The sequence below is a fragment of the Pelobates fuscus genome, chromosome 2 (genome assembly GCF_036172605.1).
Source record: "Pelobates fuscus isolate aPelFus1 chromosome 2, aPelFus1.pri, whole genome shotgun sequence".
Lineage (NCBI taxonomy): Eukaryota > Metazoa > Chordata > Amphibia > Anura > Pelobatidae > Pelobates > Pelobates fuscus.
Genome location: NC_086318.1, coordinates 427,828,488 through 427,848,922, shown reverse-complemented (window position 1 = coordinate 427,848,922; position 20,435 = coordinate 427,828,488). Strand labels below are relative to the sequence as shown.

Here is a 20,435-nt window from a genome sequence, read left to right as displayed (position 1 = left end):
TCAAGCATGTATATAATTTATCTGTTGGTGGTTTCCACCTGCTTTGGTTGCAAATAAACATTTTCTACATTTGGTCGATGTCTGTTGTTTTTGTTTAGGGATTGGGGTGGGGAACAGAAATGAGAAGGGTGGGGGGTAGGGTGCATAGTCCGTAACTTTGCGTATCAAGCGTTATACCAATGGTGATTACTTGTCTTTTGTGTCTATAACCAATATTAGGGGTATCGCGTGGGAGTGTGGGGTTACGGGTAGGATAAAAAGGGAAGGGGGTCAAAGGCGGTCAAAGGCCGGGCTGTAGTACCTTGTTGTTCGTGTCTTTGCCCCGGGAAGTTGTTTTTTATAAATTTCTTGTATTGAAAGGTTTTGTAATAAGGGGTGGGGGTACAGAGGAGAGAGTTGGGGGTTAATACATAATACTGAAATTACCGGATAGATGTGCACGTCTATATAAGTTAGACATCAGATATGAGCTTAGCGGTTATACTTTCTCCTGTTCGACTGTGACAATTGTGTTATACCCATATGGTTGTTCGTATTTACATGTGGACCTTCCCCATTTGATATAAGCCTAACAGATTGAGGTCTGTCGGGGAGTTTTGCGTGGTAGTTAGTTGAGTTGCTTGTGACCGTGTTATTTGCTTATTCCGTTGTTTGTGTGGTGGGTCCTAGTGATGTAATGGGGGGTTGAGTCCACTTTTCTGGTCTGGATTCGGGTAAGCTTGGGATGTGTATCTTCCAGTGGAGGTTTGTCTGCTTTTTATGATGGTAGAAGAGTCTTACAATGAGCTCTAAAGTGTCCCTAGGGTTTTTGTCTTCTGGGCTCTATCTCTGTCTTGGTTCGTGTTGTGTTATATCCGGAGTGAGAGGGTAGCATTGAGGGGGGTGGGACAGGGAGTAGGAAGTAGGATGGGATGGTCCGTGTGGTGAGGCAGTCTCTGTATTGGGTAAGTGACCTTTGTAGGTTATGGGTTCAATTGGTCGGGTGTATAGGGTCATGACGTGGGTTTCGTCGTCTTCTGACCCGGAGGTGTTGCACGAGTAGTAGTTATCCTATGTCCGTCTGGGTGTGTGTGTGTCGGTAGCCGTGAGTGTAAGTTTTACTCATAGATTCCCTAGGTGTGTAGTCTCGGGCTTTTACTATGATGTGGTATGCGTGTTAGCCATTTAGGGTGGTCGGATTGGTCTTTAGGGGATGTGCAGCTAGTTTGCCAGAGTGAGGTAGGTTGGGTGTGTTGTGGTGTGAGTGTAGTGCTTGTATGTGAGGTGGTGAGGGGTTTGGTATGGGGTGAAGTTTTAGGGTGGGGTAGCGCCGGTCGGAGGTGGGGAAGCGGGTTTTTCTTCAACTTTTTTAATTAAGGCCACATATACAAACGGAAATTCCATTTTTATAATACTGTATACAATTTTAAAATACTAATTTTCACAAAAAATGTTTACGTCTTTAAATCAACATTATGTTTGAGCATCAAAAGAGGCAATTCATTTACATCCTCTGCTTTTAGTTATCTGCCTTGTGTTTGTTAGAGGTTGATGGAGCCATAACTCGCTGTGCTACCTGTGTCTCACCCCACGTTTGGTAAAATTAGTGGCAGCCTCTTCTATCAAATTGCTGAAGTCAGCTCTATGACAAGACTTCAAAACCATGCGTTTAATGGCTTATTTAAATGGTCTGGGCACTTGTCAAAAAGATGACGTGTTTAGGTATTCATGTTATTGTGGCCCAGACATTTCTAAGTGAACTTTTTTTAATATGACAGCCATTTATACAAATGATCTTTTACTGTTTGTTAAGTAAATGAACTCAAGTGCCAAGGGATTCCCACTATAACCGAGAGCAGGGCTAGAGGAATCAGCAAAGAATTTCCTGGCTGCCACCAAACGAAAACTCTGATAATGCTTAGCCAGCGTGCCTTTAGGCTGGCAGAACGTAATGGGAGTTTTAGTTCTACAACAACTGAAGAGGTACTTTTTATCTGTTCATATTTAAATGTGGACATTTGGCTTCATTCGCCTGCTCACGTTTGTCAGTGTTTATTTTACACCAGGTGCCAGGTTTAGGATTGGCACACAAAATGTCCCTGTGATTTTTTTTTTGATTTTTTTTTTTTATAAATTCAATCATTATTGACACAGGATACAAGTTGCTGCAAATTCGGGCAGAGTACATGCCAGAGTCAGTGCTGGGATTTTATTTTCCACCTGGCGCGGCTGATAACATACTTGGCTCTCATGAGTGCCCGCCGCATTGATTAGCAAAGAGTCATGTTGGGTCAGAAGCAGGGACAAAATAAGTAATTTCATTAAAATATGAAATAATAATTTAACCCCTTAAGGACCAAACTTCTGGAATAAAAGGGAATCATGACATGCCACACATGTCATGTGTCCTTAAGGGGTTAAAGGGCATTTATCCCCATACATCAGCTCAAGCACATCCCTCACATGTGCATACACTAGGACAGCTTCATAGCTCTCCTTGAACCGTACAGAATGTCACAAACAGGCATTGTGCGGGACATTCTGTGTTTACCTCTGGAAGCAGGAGTTTCCCTGATTCTTACATTATTTGCATGCACTAATAAACTGTCCATCGTCGTCCCTCCAAGCAGCCATTGAGCACCTCATTTGCATCCAACATGAGGGTGAAAGTTAGGACATGATAATTTAGTGGTAACACCTGCCCAGAACATTACCTGTACCCACTTTAACCATTTCATTAGGGCAAGTCATTAAAGGGTTAACAAAAAAACAGGTTTAGGCATGGTCAGTAGGTATGCGTTTTAGGTTTTAATGTACAGGTTAAAAGAAGGCATTAGGTACATTCTGATCACTTCTCGATAGCATAACCTATTTACATACTCACAAGGGGGAACAGTTCTGTTTGCAAGAAATATAAATGGATTAAATGTATTTTATTGTATCAAAATTGACAAAATAACTAAGCAATTAAAAAATATATAAATTGGTAATATGTAATGACCTATAATTAGCTGTTTGGTAACTCACATAAAAAAAACAAACCTCCCAGTGCTTCTCTTAAATGAAATTAATTTGAAAAGAATCTCTGAGTCTGGTACAGGAATTAGTTAAAAAGTGAAGTTGCTATGCAGCTGTGGAATTTGGTTGGTAGAGAGTTTTATTTTTAACTCTTTCAGTGCTGGAGTAATAACACAAAATAACACTTAATGTGCCGGAGTCACAAACAGCAATTAAATTATCTTGTCTCTGTTTAAAGAAGATAAAAAAATATTCAGCTACACACAAGGAACACTAAGCAAACAAACTGTTATGGTGACACGTGATCATCCCAGCCAAGTGCCACTAGAGAGTTTAAGCTACAGGTGTAAAATGCTGGGTTTTGACATGCAAATTATTACCCTACCAACAGTGTCAATGGAAGACCTTAGATAAGTGAAGTGGGTTGTTTTTTTCAGATGGTTTATGATCTCAGCTATAGTCAAAACACTTGCAGCACATTCAGCCAGCGCTTTGTCATTTACATGTGTTTTTTTTCTCCCCTCCCTTTCTCATTTACAGCTGCTTTGTTTATGGAGGTTTGGACTGGGGCCCAGCACAGAACTTCTCAGTTCATCTATTCAGGAGATGTTGCTGTCCTGGAAGGGACGGAGCCATTTGGATCCCTGTTTCTGAGTCCCAGGTGCACAGGGCACACTGTGTCTGCTGCTCCCCTCTGTACAGTACTATGGCTGTATATTGCTATGCCTTGAATAGCCTGGTGATGATGAATAATAGTAATGTGAAGTCTGGCAGCGTGACAAAGACTAGCCCTAGCTGCCAGAGACCTGTCTTGCCAGTTCCAGACAGGAAAAGCACCTACTTTCCATTGTTGGGGAGTGCGATACTGCCACCTTATAGCCCAGGACCATCAAGTCCTTCGAGCTCTCCCAAGACCAAAAACACATCTTTCATTTTCCCTGGAGATGCAAAAGAACGATCCACTGCAAGAAGCCGTAGCCCAAGTTGGAATGGCAGGGATGGACAGACACCGAAAGCTGGAAGGTGCCCTTCCCCACTTCGGTTACCGGGCTATAATGTGGGAGAAGCAGGTTCACGCTCGGGAATCTTATCAGGGTTTGGACAGGGGAATGGTTCAGGGACATGGCAGTTAGAATCAGAAGAAAAAAGACGTTTAGCTCGGATACAACGTGAGCTTCAGAATGTACAGGTGAACCAGGTTGTGGGACTTTTTGAAGCTCACATTCAAGCCCAAAATAGCCCACTTTCCCCAGGACTCCGAAGTCCTAGATTTGGAAGTCGATCCCCATCACCATTACGGCGAACGTGGGGAGAAGAAAACATTTTTTCCTTTGTCCACAATTCAGGCCGCAAAGTGTCTTGTTCTAGTCAGGATGGACTTTCAGTGGTTCCTACATCTCAATCCTTGGTCCCCAGTGTAGAGAAGGATGTATCAGTAGCTATAAACTCTGTGTCTACTGGGCAGCAATGCAGCACTTCTCCACAGGAGGAATCAACTAAGACTAACTCACTTACCATAGGAACACCAGGACCTATTCCCGCTGTCATCATTACGGACCACGGGGAGGATTGGGAAGGGCAGGTGGAGAGTAATAGTTTGAGTATCAATCCAACATCTCTTCCAAGGAAGCTGTCATCCTCCTCAGCTTCCTCTACTGGTTTTTCATCCTCCTGGGATGAGTCTGAGGATGATGTGTCGAGTGATCCTGAACGCTCACTAGAAAAGAGCCCTCCTTTCCTTCAGACTATTGAACAACCAAAGCCTCGGGTGGTAAGTACTTTGCACTTTTTTTTGTATGCTTAATCCTTTTATTTTGGTTTGCTCACTAAACTGTCCATTGTTGAAAATTCACCAGTGAATTGCAAATTGTAGCCAAACTCCCAAAATTTACCTCTTTTGACCTTAAAGCGGTTCTGTAGAAATTCCCCCCTCCGCCCTGGGCAGCCTATGCTATCAGTTGTCTTAGTAGACTCTCGATGGGCATGTATGGGGAAAAGCAGGGCCAGTGAATTATGACAGCCACCATCTTGGAAAATCCAAGATGGCAGTGCCATGGAAGAAGACCTGGTTGAACTGGCACAGTAAGTAAGTAGCACAGGTCCCAGAGCATCTAAATGTTGTGAGGGTTAGGGGGAATTAAGGGAAGGATACGTAGGCCGGGGGAGGGGGATTTGGTGACACAGCCACTTTAAATTTAAAGTTCCCTGGTCAATTTACATTAATTTGCTCTCACTGTATGTTTAAATGCCTGCTTAAAATGAATATACCGTAGATACTTCAGATAATACGATACATGTTTAGCAATGTCATCATGATTTCAAGTTAACCTACAAGCAGATCATATATGTAGGCTATCAAAGTAAACTTGTGACTTTAACCACAATATCCGGAGAAAATAAATAAATAATATTTTATTAATAGAAGATAAAACAATTAGCCCATCTAGTCTTAGCATATTACTGTCTGTTTTTAACTTAAATGTGTTTTTTGATCTTTGATCTTGTCATAAATTCAAGATAGCCTGTCCTATACCCGTTTAACTCCTTAAAGACCAATTATGATCTATATTGTCGTAACAATTCGATCTTTAATGATTTTATTGAAAAATGCGATCCCACTGGTTAAGTGATATTAATGATACATGGGACTGCAGGACATCTTCAATGATCAGGTAATATTGAGTGGCAGGAAAACAATTAATCTACAAAGGGTTACATTTTCTGAGTGTGTTGGTTGCCAGGTTACTTCTAGGAAGGTAGCTCAGTTGGTTAATGCTCCATTTGAATGTGTTTGTGTATGCCTTTACATGCCTGTATTCTTCCTGTTATTGTTTTGTTTCCTTGAAAATCCTTTTGTATTTCACAGTTGTAAGTGAAATATTTTGAACCGTGGTCTAATTATAATCATTGTTGTTTTTTTTTGTTTTTTTTAAAAGCACTAACATGTCTGTGAGTTTGATTTATACATTATACAATGTTTCCTGGTAAAAGACTCTGAGGAATTATTCACTAAACAGCGGGTGGTTGTGAATTCAGAACCGAACTGCGAAAATAAAGTCCTAAACTGCAAAGTGGGAAATTGGTTTGATCCAAAAATTGGCCCCTTTAGCCTTTTACCAGTTTTTACTTTTACTTGTAAGTTCTAAAGCCATTACGTGACGTACGGTGAACGCGAATGACAAGACATAAAATGTTTTATTCACTGCAGTGTGAATTGTCACGAATTTAAAGGGAAAATAGTCTAAATGAAATGACACCTGAGATTTTTTTTCTAACTCAACTATTGTGGCCTAAAATTTACGTTAAACTCCCCATAATAACTACACTAGTAAATAACCATGAATTACATAAATTCATACCTTCTAAGTGTCTCTGTTTTATAGGGATAGTCCCTATTTTGGGGCCAAATCCCTCTGACCCTCTACCAGGGATAGGCAACCTTCGGCACTCCAGATGTTGTGGACTACATCCCCCATAATGCTCTTACACCCATGATGCCGGCGAAGCATTATGGGAGGTGTAGTCCAAAACATGTGGAGTGCCGAAGGTTGCCTATTATGCTAATACCCCTCTTGTGAAGGATTTAGAATGTTTGGTGTGTCTTAATTTAAAGCAGTGCTCCACAGCAACGATACTCCCAGTAATGTCTTTAAACTACAGTAAATGTGTTTAGAAATCAGTCTGTGTAAAAAGAGTTACATTATTCCTATTCTTCATCACATTTTAGTTGCAACATTCTTTTAACCCCTTAAGGACCAAACCTCTTGAATAAAAGGGAATCCTGACAGGTCACACATGTCATGTGTCCTTAAAGGGTTAATTAAGTCACCTACAATTTCTCAGAACAGCTTGTTCCCTGGCTACACCCCCTAACGCCCTTTGCCCATGTGAAATGATGACGGTGTGTGAAGAACTGTCTGTGAACTAGTAGTATTTTATTACTTTTTTAAAAGGGTTACTTCAAGCACAATGACCACTTCAGTGGTTTAAAGTGGCAATGGTGACTGCAGTCAGTATGTGCAGCCTTTCATGTGGGTGTCTGACATAACAATGATAATGGTCAGAATGTTACAGTGATTAGATTATTTAGCAGTTTAATGGTTTGTCAGTTATAAGATGTGATGATTTAGATCTCCACTTATCGATAGTTATCGTTAAAGAAACAGGGGGAAGTAAGAATAATTTCACTTCATTTTTTTTACATTAAAGGGATACCATGGTGCCAGGAATACGAAGCTATATTCCTGGCACTAAAGCTCCCTCCGCCTCCCCCCTCCCTCGCCCTACACACCTTTATTTACTTACCAGATCCCAGCGCCTATGTCCTTCGGAACTGGGTGGTGGCTCCACCTCCTCCGCCGTCACTGTACGAGGGGGCGCTAATGCACTTGCGTGCCGAGTGCCGCGCGCATTAGGCCTCCCCATAAGAAAGCAGTTAATCAATGTTTTCCCATGGGGAGATAGCTGACGCTGGATGTCCTCATGGAGAGCATGAGGACGTCCAGCGTCAGTTACCGGACCAAAAGTCCACCAGTGACTGTCTGGTAAACAGCCACTGGAGGCTGTCTTAGTGCTGCAATGTTTCTCTAAAACTGTAAAGTTTTACATTGAAGCACTAAGTGCAATAGGGACACAGCACCCAGACCACTTCAATGGGCTGATGATTTCTTATGGTTTTCAATATGGAGTCCCCATTTTGTCATACCTCTTAAAATTGGTTTGACAAACACGAGAGGGACTCCACCCATAGTAAACAAGAACCATAACCGCTACAATAAACTGTTGTTGTGGTTACATTATTTGGATTGTCCCTTTTAAAAACAAACTAGAGATAAATGTATTTTTTTAGGTGACATACTGTATTTAATACAATTAATTTCATTGTGTGTTTCTTTTTGCTCTGTGCTTCCTCGGATGTATGACACTTTCTGCAAAACCTGTTGTTGTTCACTTAAAGGAGCACTATTGTGTCAGGAAAACAAACTTGTTTTCCTGACACTTTAGGGTTATTAGTTCCCTACCTCCCTCAGGGTCCCACTCCCGCTGGACTTAAGGGGTTAAACCCCCATTAGCCACTTTCCTTAATCCTGCCCTGGGCTCCCTCGGTGCTGGTGACGTCTCCTCCCCCTGCCGACGTCAGCTCTGAATGGCATGCGCGACCAGAGCAGCACGCGCATTCAAACCGCCCATCGGAAAGCATTACTCAATGCTTTCCTATGGACGTCAGCGTCATCGCATTGAGCGTCGGTGAAGCGCCTCTAGCGGCTGTCAGGAAGACAGCCACTAGAGGCTGGATTAACCCTCAATGAAAACATAGCAGTTTCTCTGAAACTGCTATGTTTTCAGCTGCAGGGTTAAATCCACCTGGCACCCAGACCACTTCATTGAGCTGAAGTGGTCCTTTAAGGCATTTATTGAGAAATATCTTTACTATTAGGCTTATTTACTAATGTCAGAATTGAGCCTACAGAGCTAACATCTTACTATCACAGAGCTATTTACTATTAGTATTCAAGGCGATTTCAAATTTAAAGTCGAACTAGACAAACTGGAAATGAAGCCTAAACTGACAGCAACTAATTAGTGAACACACTGACTGTTTGAGAAGAAGGCAAAGGTTGAACTTCAGAATCTTCGTTACTCTTTTCACGTGTAGACTTATTCTTCCCCTTCTCTTTGGCAAAATGTTGTGACAGTTAGTTCTGTTCTCTCCTATCTTCTTTTTATACTTTCATGATGTTTTCGTCCTTTTGTAAGCTTCTGTGTGTTTTTCTTTGTTTTGCATGTTGTTAGTGAATGTTTTCTTTTTCTGATAACCTAAAACTTACGTGACATTGATTTGCCGACATTTTGCCTACATTTTCCTCCTGTAAAATTGCTATTTTTTTCTTGACAACAATTAAAGGATTTTAAAAAAAGTCTCCAAATTGTAAATATAACATTTGTTATAATATGACTTTATATGAAAAAAAATAAAACACACGTATATTTTTTAATAAATGTTAATTTTACACATCAATTTAATAACCTACAATAGCCAATGAGAACATAGCATGAATTGCGTCCCTGTTTCCCAATAAAACTTTATTTTTTTGGCCAGCGTTAGCCATTTCCTTCTACTTATATGGGCCCCATTGTAAAACATGGTTACATTTAGAGCAGAGAGATATTCCAGCTATGAAAATACATTATAGGGGATTTAATCTTTAACACAGACACGTGCCCCTTGAATACTGAACATAGCAAAGTCTGGCCAATCAAAATATATCATTCATCTCACATACTACATACAAGCCTGCAACTTAAAATTAAATACTCCTGTTAGTAAACCCCCCCACAACTTTTTTTTTTTTTAACCATTAACTCCTTTTTTTTTTTTTTAAGATTAATCATTTCAGTCAGTATAGGCCCACGCAGCATCGTGAAATTACTGGCTAATTTAAGTAACTGATAATCTGCAACTTAACTGCAGAAGTTTAATAACATATTAGGAAGTAGATTTTCTTAAAATTTAATATAGGATATAATGTCGTATAATATATGTAGAACACTGCTAGGTAAATATGGAATGATATAAAATAATGGCAGGATAAAAGGTAACTTGTGTACTCAATTTTTGTTCTTGTATAGGTGTGCACACCACAATACATTAGGGTGTTCTAACATCTTACTCCATACCCCTACTTTTACCCTTTGTGTCACTATACACCACTCCCTCTAGAATGTAAGCTCATTGAGCAGGGCCCTCCACCTCTCTGTTCCTGTACGTCGAGTTGTCTGGTTACAATTACATTTCTGTTAGTCCACCCTTTGTACAGCGCTACGGAATCTGATGGTGCTATATAAATAATAAAATAATAATAATAATAATAATGTACACACAGGAACTGAACTTTACTTAAAATACTAATAGAAAAAAAATCGACAAATAACAAAGTTCTACTCTGGAGATAACCAGCTCTATACAGAGATAGTTGTGTGTGTTTTTTTTTTTAATCTTCTACCAAACCAAAACAAGCCAAAGAAAAGAAATTGTGGGAAAGTGTCCCTAGAGATTATGTGAACCCATAGCAGTGCTTATGGTGGGGCACTAGAGAGAAGGTGGGAGATCTGGGTCTATTTTAAGTAAAGGGGTACTCGGTGACTTGCACCATAACCACAGTTTGATGATTATCTGTGCCCCCCAGACACTTGTGGTCTGGCCCACTGTTCAGATTATTATTATTATTATTATTACTGGAATTTATAAAGCACCAACATATTCCACAGCGCTGTACAACTTTACACACAATACACACCGACCAAAACAAAAAAGGAAAATATATAACTAAAGCAGAGATAATCCTTGGGCATTAGATATAGCAAATTAAAACCCTTTGGATTCGGGTTAGTATAAAATGGTTTGAAAACGCAGAGGGTGATTATAGTGTTTAAACTTCCCCTTTAATGTAAAAACTGGCCGATCCATTTAACAGTTCTTTCGTAAAGTACAAGATAGAATGTAAAGGGGAAAGGTTTAGAATTCACGCAGCCTATTCTGGTATAAGAGTTACATTTTTCACAGAATTTACTCACATACCCAGATCGCAGAGTGAAATGGCATTTCCTTTGAAGGAGATATCTGTAAACGTAGTTTAGTGTTGCTGCACAAGTCTCTCACTCTTGTTGTCTCATGTTTACCAATCTTAACACAATCAATGTCCCTATTTAGTGTTATAGAAGAGATGGGACATTTTTTTTCAGTTATCGCTGTAATAAAAGGTGACTTTTTGCTAAAGATTCACATTCGGTCTGTACCAGGAATTTCTTACATCAGTTAATTAATAAAGAAATCCTTAAACTGTGTCGTGATTTTGTCACTTGCCAACTTGAATTTTATATCTTCCGTCCCTCTGCGAAACCAAGAGTGGCCACAGGCCGATCCCCATCTGTTGTACAAAAAAGTGGGGATTTACCTTTCACCATCTCTGGCCAAACAGGACAACTGACATGTATAAAATGTAGGTCAAACTAGACATAGCTGGTAGAATAAAACATACACTCAGCATAATCAACGTGCTGTTTAGTAATAGGTTGATTGAGCCTTTCAAATAGTTTACAAATGTATAGATAGAATAATACATTTGATCTGATTGTCCTCCTGTGCAGCTTGGAAGGTATCCTCACTAGCAATACATTGTTGCACGCAATATCCATATAAATCAATATCCAAATATATTCATATGTCAATATATCAACATCACGGTATGTCTGTTTACCACTATATCAATATTCTAATAAATAAATCCATATATTTAATATCAACACTGTATCAATATCCCACTGTATCAAAATCATAATTAATCAATATCCCAATGTATTAATACCCCAATATATTGACCCTGTGTATCAATATTCCCAATACCACAACATATTGACCCCAATATTAATAGTCCACTATTTCAAATTCCAATATGTCAATATATGACTATATCAATATGCTAATTAATTGATCAAATTCTCACATTATCAATAACCCATTCAAAAAGTTTTCCATGAGTATGCTACATTCCACTGTGAGATATTTAAAGGGACACCATAATCATTTCATCTAACTGAAGTAGTTATAGTGCATGAAGTCCCTTGCACCGTCCCACTTTAGTATGCCATTGAATGAGAATCCGTGGGTACCATGGCTCTGTCCGCCGCCGGTGGGTATAGCTAATGTAGATGCTATTCAGTGTTTATGGTGCCTGGACAATCCATTCAATACTGAATTTACTTAAAATCCACCTCTAACACATCACGTTTGGCACTGTGTTTTTGTTATCCCATTGTCTGAACAGACAATGACAATACACTAGCTTTCAATAGTCTTTCCTTTGGATGTATTCACTAAATTGTGAATTGCGTTGAACAGTGAAGGTAATTAAACATGTTATTTCAAAACATCTGAGTTTCCCAGATTATTTAATTTGGCTTAAAAGTTACAGCGCCCTTCTTAATTCTCCTTAATTCGCAGTTTAGCGAATAAAGCCCTGTGTGTGGTGTGCAGTGAGTGTAACACCATTGTAAACAGATGTGTAGATTATGGCTTTAACATTACCAACCAACCTCCTCTGCAATTGACTTCCTGCAGATGAAACATGCAAATAAAAGGGGCTGTTTTTACCTTTCTTAATGCAAGCACTTTCTAAAGCTAAATAGAATTAAACACAAACAAACAAAACCAAACTAAAATCAATATTGTAAGTGTTGTTATCTACATGTACTACAGGGGTGGGCAAAATCGTAAGGCTAGCAAAGCATGATGGGAATTGCAGCTCTTCAACAGATGGGGACTACCTGTTGGCCACCCTTAGTATACTGTATATAAACTTTAAGGGACATCATAAAAGGCACAGTTTATTGTAGTGGTTATAGTTCATGGATTGTTTGGGTGCATTAATAAAAATTTTTGTTAAACGACTTTGGATTGGTACACAAAGCACGGACCCCTGTGCTGCTGCAGATAATGCTGAAATTAAATGTATCATTTATTTGTCCAAATATAGCTGGCAATAAAGGCTGGGAGCAACGAGAACAGATTACCGGTAGCTCATCGTCCCTCTCTACCTCTTTGTGAGTTTATAAAAGAGATCAATTGAGCAAGTTCCTCTAAATTGCAACAGGTAATGCGTAGATAATATTTCTCATTATCTTGGCAAGAGCATAGGGGACAGGTCATCGGTACTGAAAAAGGGGCGACATACAATATCTCCTTGCACCATAACAACTATAGGAAATGTACAGGTTATGGTGTGTTGAACGTCCCTTGAAAAAAAATAAAGAGATGGCTAACTGCAGGCCCCCAGTTTTCAAACTACAACCTGCATTATTCCCATGGTCAAATTAGATTTGAATGGATGAATTGAGACTAAAATTGCAGATATGGCCTATGGGTATTCTCCATCTCGGCTATAGACAGATAGTTTCTTTTAGTCTCAGATTTACCATTTGGCATTAGTTTACTAAAGCTCAGAGTTTAGTGAATAATTGTGATATAGGCTGTCAGAAAATAGCAGAATTTGGAATTCAGAGAACTATACTGTAATGTTATAGTTTGGCCCAGCACCCAGAGGTATCATTTGTCATTTTACAATACGTTGTACCCGCACACTTCAGCTATCAAAGTCAGTTCAGTGAGTTACAGACAGTTCAGTTTGGTGACCCAACTTAAAAATGTACCTACAAAAAAAGGTGCAGGCATGAGGCAGTGCTGTGCTACTACCTGTGGATGATGGGAATGACACTCCAAATAGCTGATGCTGCATCTTCCTCGTGTCATACTAAAGCACAACTTGTATTGAGCAGGGCCAGCGTGGGCGAGTGCCTGTAGCACTGGAGTGGAAACTTATTCTCACATGTGGTTATAACTTCTGCAAGAAGCCGTGCACTTAGCTCTGTGTGAAGGATGATGCAACATTGTCTGACATTCTGTGTGCACTGGGATTTGGGATGTTTCATTTCCACAAAAACTGGATACTCGTGGATTATTCTCTAAAGGAGGAATTGCAATTTTTAGGCTAAAGTAGCTCTGGGGAATCCTCGGTTTAAAACTTACAAACCACCGTCCAAATCTTGGCCATTTTCAGTATAGTGACTAACCACAGGAATTGGTCATTTTTGAAAGGGGGCTTAATAAACTGTAAATCTCCATATGGAAATATTACATAGTTACACCGTGAAGGCAAATTATAGGTGTGTTGTCAGCTCCTGTAATTTACAAAGTGTTTTGCAAAACATCTCAGAGATACAAAGTTAGACAAGTAAAGACCTGACAACTGTTTGCTTTGGCAATGGAGGGTCAGTCAGTGTAGCAACTTGTCTGGTGATAAGCTTCTCAGATCCATCATAATTGTGCTAAATGAGCTTTATATCCCAACATTTCAAATGGACAAAGAGGGGCACTTTAATATTTGGGGTGTGGCCAAGGGTTCTGTTCTGAGAAAGTTTAGGTGACTTACTAATACCAATGTATAGAACCAAAATGTAATCTAGAACTAGCACAATGTATCTTATGTACACAGACTGATTTCCAAGTATTATTGCTGTGGAGCTCTGTTATACACTCAGACACATTACTGGGAGTATTATTGCTGTGGAGCTCTGTTATACACTCAGACACGTTACTGGGAGTATTATTGCTGTGGAGCTCTGTTATACACTCAGACACATTACTGGGAGTATTATTTCTGTGGAGCTCTGTTATACACTCAGACACATTACTGGGAGTATTATTGCTGTGGAGCTCTGTTATACACTCAGACACATTACTGGGAGTATTATTGCTGTGGAGCTCTGTTATACACTCAGACACATTACTGGGAGTATTATTACTGTGGAGCTCTGTTATACACTCACACACATTACTGGGAGTATTATTGCTGTGGAGCTCTGTTATACACTCAGACACTAACAGTATGGAGCTCCTAGAACATAGGGACATTAGGATAGAAAAGAGAGATGGAGGGATTTGGGCCAAAAATAGGGACTGTTCCTCCTACATATGGATACTTGAGAGAGGTGCAATAAAGCTTTATATAAAAAAGTAAAGCGGTACATCCAGAGCTTTATATAAAAAGTAAGGAAATGTAACCCAATAAAACTTCATTGACAATGCTAACGTGGTGCAGCAACAAAGTTGTTTTGTAAAAAAGAAAAAAAAAACGTTTTTAAAATCTTGTGTCCTGGCTCCGTGGCTAATGAGATTTATACAAAGTGCATTTTCTTTTTGTTTGATTTTTTTTCTCTCTTTTAGTGTAAGCATTTCGTATTAAAGAGCATTGCATAGCTCAAAGGACCTCACCCTACAGTACTCCCGGGTTTAAATAATACACAGGGCTTCCCTTACAATCCTGAGTAAATATGTCACAAAGGATTGTCAGTTCTCTTCACGTAATGAAGAGCTTAATAGATTTGTATTTCCACAAGCCGACATTTTCCGTGTTGCAGAACATAGCTTGCAATGCTGATCAAGCTTAGTAGAAAGGATCGGTTTACTAATGTTTAAAATGCACAAACAGAGTCCCTTTTCATGGCTTTGCTCAAACAGTAAATGCTTTTGCAAAGAGCCAACAAACAGGCTCCTTTGTTCTCTCCACAAACCCCTCAGAGGTAGAGAGGTTCTCTCAGGCAATGTACCTGCCAATTTTCCATATACTGGGGCTCGTCCTAATGAGCCTTGGCTGCCAGTCTGTTCAATACCCTTATATTGGCAGAGCGTTCTTAAACACATCACACATTAAACCTGTGTTAGTCCTGCACTGACATGGACATGATATGTGATCCCGTGCAATGAGGGGAAGGAGGCTGTGGGTCGCTTAAAGCGACAGTGAAGCAGTTACGAAACCAGACACGAAACGCTCGTTAGTTTAGTTTGCAATATAAAATCTTCAACATGCACTTACACCTGGACAGTTGTAGCCCGCAGTGGATGGGCCCTGGGAGATGTGTTTCACTTCAAACATTAAAGGGCTGCTGATGGGATTAAATGCTAAGGATAGGAAGGCCTCGATAAATCGATTTTTGGCTTAAAATGCTGAATTTCCTTGTGCACTCAAACACTGTTTGATTAACGCCATGCCTGGGAACAGAATTAATAAGTTTAAGCCTCCCGGGCATTGCGGTGTATACAGTATCTTTATATAATTTCAAACTGAAAACTTATAAAATGTCATAACATGAGTTACATCACAGATATTCAGAGTTAGTGCATTTAACCCTTCCTTAACAGGCTCATTTGTAAAAGAATAAACAGAGACGTCACTGTATGTCATTTATTTCAAACAGGTGATTGTTAGTTAGTTGCTAATTTCTAGCAAATTCCCATGACCTAATCCCCTGGCATTTTATTCAGTTAGGGGGTTTCGGAGATATCTCAGCCGATCCTGGACCTTATATATGTTTGGATGGGAGAGGTGTTTGTTTTCTCTAATGATGGGATTCAAGCACAATAGAACGGCTCACCTATTAATTGGAAGGGGTTTCAAAACGTAAAGACAAGTGTTTTCATTATTATGACTAAGAAGCCAGGAACAGGTCTATCGGCGCGTACTGCTGTACTTTCCCATAAAACCCCCCGTATATACCTGCACTTTCTCTGATATATTGTCTGTCTCTTCCTTTTTGAAAGTGGAGCTATAGTACAAATGTTTTTTGCAAAGATTGTGCACGTACCATCAGGACGATTACTTATTGAGTTTAAAGGGAAAGACCAAGGACCTAATAACTATCTCTTTTTTATTATTTTTAATATTTCATTCTGTCGTTGATGCCATAATGATTTTCTTCTTTGTATGATTTTTAAAGAATATACCATTGTTCCCCTGAATTTCTGCTGTGCGTCTAGTACATGTTACTTGTATAATTGGCAGGAATTGTAAATTATTATCCCAAACTATTACACTGTGAGTTGTAGCTCGGCCAGCGAGGAAGTTGTAACTCACACAGGGCTGACCCTAAGGCTGAAAATGTGAACAAATTTTCCATGCGTTACGGCCCAGGATACTAAGAACTGCTCTATGATTTGGAAAGAATATTAATTTTCATATTCTGTTTAATAATCCAAAATCTAGTTACCCTCCAAAATTTCACTTTTAAAGGGGTAACGTCACTGAATGATGAAATACTTGCTTCAAACAAATTGTCAGTCGTTATCCTTTGGGAAAAATCTAATTTTTTTTATACATTCATTGTTCTTTTCTATTTTGTCAGGGGACTATTTTGTTGGTGGGACAATAGAGATATTTATTTAGGTGCTGGGTGGAGTGGAAGTCATTATATCTATCGAGGGGATTCACAGCCCTTAGTTTAGCCCACGTTCTCCAGTAAAGCTTAGCCAATCCATCGACTGACCTGTAGATCTTACATACGCCCAGTTCCATAATACTCATTTTATTACAATTAGAAGGAAGGAAAGCAAGAGATATACCTTACTAGGGATGAAACATGTGAATAGTTAGTGCATTAATAAATGAAGCTATCTTATGGATCGCCATTCATTTACCCACAGCTAATAGGACATGCATAGCTTGATTCTGTAATAAAAGCATAATTTTAGTTTTGCAATAGCTGCTAAGAGTACTAAAAACAACCCTACATGTAATAATGCTGTGGGAGACCTCGAAAAGTAAGTGGTGACATCTTTTTTGGTGTTACTGTCTCTCTTAGTGTCATTGGCCTGAGTCACCCCTTCCAGATGGCCGATAACTGGATGGGTTTGTTGGCATATTCTTGTTTACCAATCAATTTATGAAGACTTTTTTCATTTATTTATTTTTCAACTGCAGATAACGTGAGCCTTATATATGAGATCTGAAAAATGTGATGTCTGCAGGTGTATATATATATTATTATTATTATATTATTTACCGTATATACTCGAGTATAAGCCGACCCGAATATAAGCCGAGGCCCCTAATTTTATCCCAAAAAACTGGGAAAACTTATTGACTCGAGTATAAGACTAGGGTGGGAAATGCAGCAGCTACTGGTAAATTTCTAAATAAAATTAGATCCTAAAAAAAATATATTAATTGAATATTTATTTACAGTGTGTGTATAATGAATGCAGTGTGTTCGTATGTGTGTGTGTATGAGTGCAGCGTGTGTGTATGAGTGCAGCGTGTGTGTATGAGTGCAGTGTGTGTGTATGAGTGCAGTGTGTGTGTGCATGAATGCAGTGTGTGTGTGTATGAATGCAGTGTGTGAATGCAGTGTGTGCAGGGCCGGTGCAAGGATATTTGCCGCCGTAGGCAAAAAACATTTTGCCGCCCCCTCCCCCCCCATATGTCCTGACTTCCCCTCCTCCTCCCTCAGTGGTCCTTACCTCCCCACCCCCGTGTTCCTTCACCCCCCCCCAGTGGTCCTGACTCACCCCTCCCCTAGTGGTCCTTACCCTCCCCTCCCCTAGTGGTCCTTATTCCACCCCCTCCCTCTCATAGTGGTCCTTATCCCCCCCCCATCCCTCCCATAGTGGTCCATATCCCCCCCCATCCCTCCCATAGTGGTCCATATACCCCCCCCCCTCCCTCCCATAGTGGTCCTTATACCCCCCCTCCCTCCCATAGTGGTCCTTATCCCCCCTCTCCCTCCCATAGTGGTCCTTATACCCCCCCTCCCTCCCATAGTGGTCCTTATCCCCCCCCTCCCTCCCATAGTGGTCCTTATACCCCCCTCCCTCCCATAGTGGTCCTTATCCCCCCCCTCCCTCCCATAGTGGTCCTTATACCCCCCCTCCCTCCCATAGTGGTCCTTATCCCACCCCCTCCCTCCCATAGTGGTCCTTATCCCCCCCTCCCTCCCATAGTGGTCCTTATCCCCCCCCCCTCCCATAGTGGTCCTTATCCCCCCCCCCTCCCATAGTGGTCCTTATCCCCCCCCTCCCATAGTGGTCCTTATACCCCCCTACCTCCCATAGTGGTCCTTATCCCCCCCCCTCCCTCCCATAGTGGTCCTTATCCCCCCCCCTCCCTCCCATAGTGGTCCTTATCCCCCCCTCCCTCCCATAGTGGTCCTTATCCCCCCCCCTCCCTCCCATAGTGGTCCTTATACCCCCTCCCTCCCATAGTTGTCCTTATACCTCTTTTTTTTTTGTTATTATTAATTTTTTATTATTATTTCTTATTTTTTTTTCGTCCCCCCTCCCTGCTTGATACATAGCAGGGAGGGGGGCTCCTTCCCTGGTGGTCCAGTGGCAGTTCAGTGAGGGGAGAGGGGGGCTGGCAGAGCTGTACTTACCTTTCCTGCAGCTCCTGTCAGCTCTCTCCTCCTCCGCGCGGTCTGTGCAGCTCCCTCTGTCAGCTCCCAGTGTAAGTCTCGCGAGAGCCGCGGCTCTCGCGAGACTTACACTGGGAGCTGACCGAGGTGCTGAACGGACGGCGCGGAGGAGGAGAGAGCTGACAGGAGCTGCAGAAGAGGTAAGTACAGCTCTGCCAGCCCCCCTCTCCCCCCAGTCTGTATTATGGCAATGCAAATTGCCATAATACAGACTCTGACTCGAGTATAAGCCGAGTTGGGGTTTTTCAGACCAAAAAATGGGCTGAAAAACTCGGCTTATACTCGAGTATATACGGTATATAGCGCCATCAAATTCCGCAGCGCTTTACAATGGGTGGACGAACAGACATGTAGTTGTAACCAGACAAGTTGGACACACAGGAACAGAGGGGTTGAGGGCCCTGCTCAATGAGCTTACATGCTAGAGGTAGTGGGGTAAAATGATACAAAAAGGTAAGGATAGTATTAGACTAGTGACAGTTGAAGAAGAGGAATCAGTCGGGAGCTATTAACAGTTTAATTGATACGCTTTTATGAAGAAGTGGGTTTTTAACGATTTTTTGAAGCAGTGGAGACTGGGTGAGCATCTAACGGAGGAGGGAAGAGAGTTCCACAGGAACGGTGCAGCCCTCGAGAAATCTTGAAGGCGAGCATCAGAGGTGGGAGTACGGACAGAAGATAGACGTAAGTCTTCAGCAGATCGTAAGGGCCTAGACAGGACATACTTGTGTATAAGGGAGGATAGATAGGTAGGAGCAGCATTATGTAGAGATTTGAAAGCAAGAACCAGAATTTTAAATTGAGCTCTATATCTTACAGGAAGCCAATGTAGGGACTGACAGAAGGGTGAGGCATGGGATATATATATATATATATATATATATATATATATATATATATATTATCTTCCCAAACATTATTTGGGGCCCAAGGAATTCTTAAAAAAAATAAATCTAATTAACTTGGCATTCCTTAAACATATCGTAACATTTAATCTTAAATTGTCCAATTGTTTTTGAAATTTTTTTTTTAGGTATGTCTAGTGCTTTTTCATTTGAATGTATTTCACTACTGGTGATATCTGTTTGCTCATTATTTATACTTTACATTTTTATACGAAAACCAATATTCATGACTGTATGACCACCATTTTTATTATATTACATAGTAACATGCCAAAAATAAACAAGAAAATAAATAAAAAGCTTGCTAGGTAAGAGTTTATGGAATATATAGTTCAGCACTCGGCAGGAGAGCCATTCATTAGAGATATGTACCACTACGCTGTTAGCTTATTGAAGGGTAGTCAGAATGTTACTGTGGCTCCGGACACAAGGCTGCTCCTGTCCATCCCCTCTGCTGGCTCACATCCGCCTGGTGTTTCCTTGGACTCCTAGCACTGTGCGTCTGAGCCCTTAAATGGCTCCAGACTCTCCTCCCTTCTTAATGATGTGGATGTAATTTCATCATGACGCTGACGCCACACACGCATGTTTTGGCATCACGTGCTATCTTTTTACCTTGCCTTGTCGTAGTCTTCCCTTTATGGTTATCCAAAGCATTTTTATCTGTTAATATTCATTGGCTTTTTGACTTTGGCTTGTACCTTGACCATTCTCCATTCTATTGTCCCAGATCTT

At 40.6% G+C, this 20,435-nt stretch overlaps 1 protein-coding gene across 1 annotated transcript in view; it reads left to right on the top strand.

The window, feature by feature from the left end:
- Window positions 1-20,435, top strand: part of ITPKB (inositol-trisphosphate 3-kinase B) — a 105,511-nt gene that overhangs the window by 12,246 nt on the left and 72,830 nt on the right. The window contains exon 2 of the mRNA XM_063444054.1: window positions 3,538-4,768. Coding sequence (XP_063300124.1) covers window positions 3,704-4,768 — 1,065 coding nt within the window. The 5' untranslated portion in view covers window positions 3,538-3,703. The remainder of the gene's footprint in view (window positions 1-3,537; window positions 4,769-20,435) is intronic.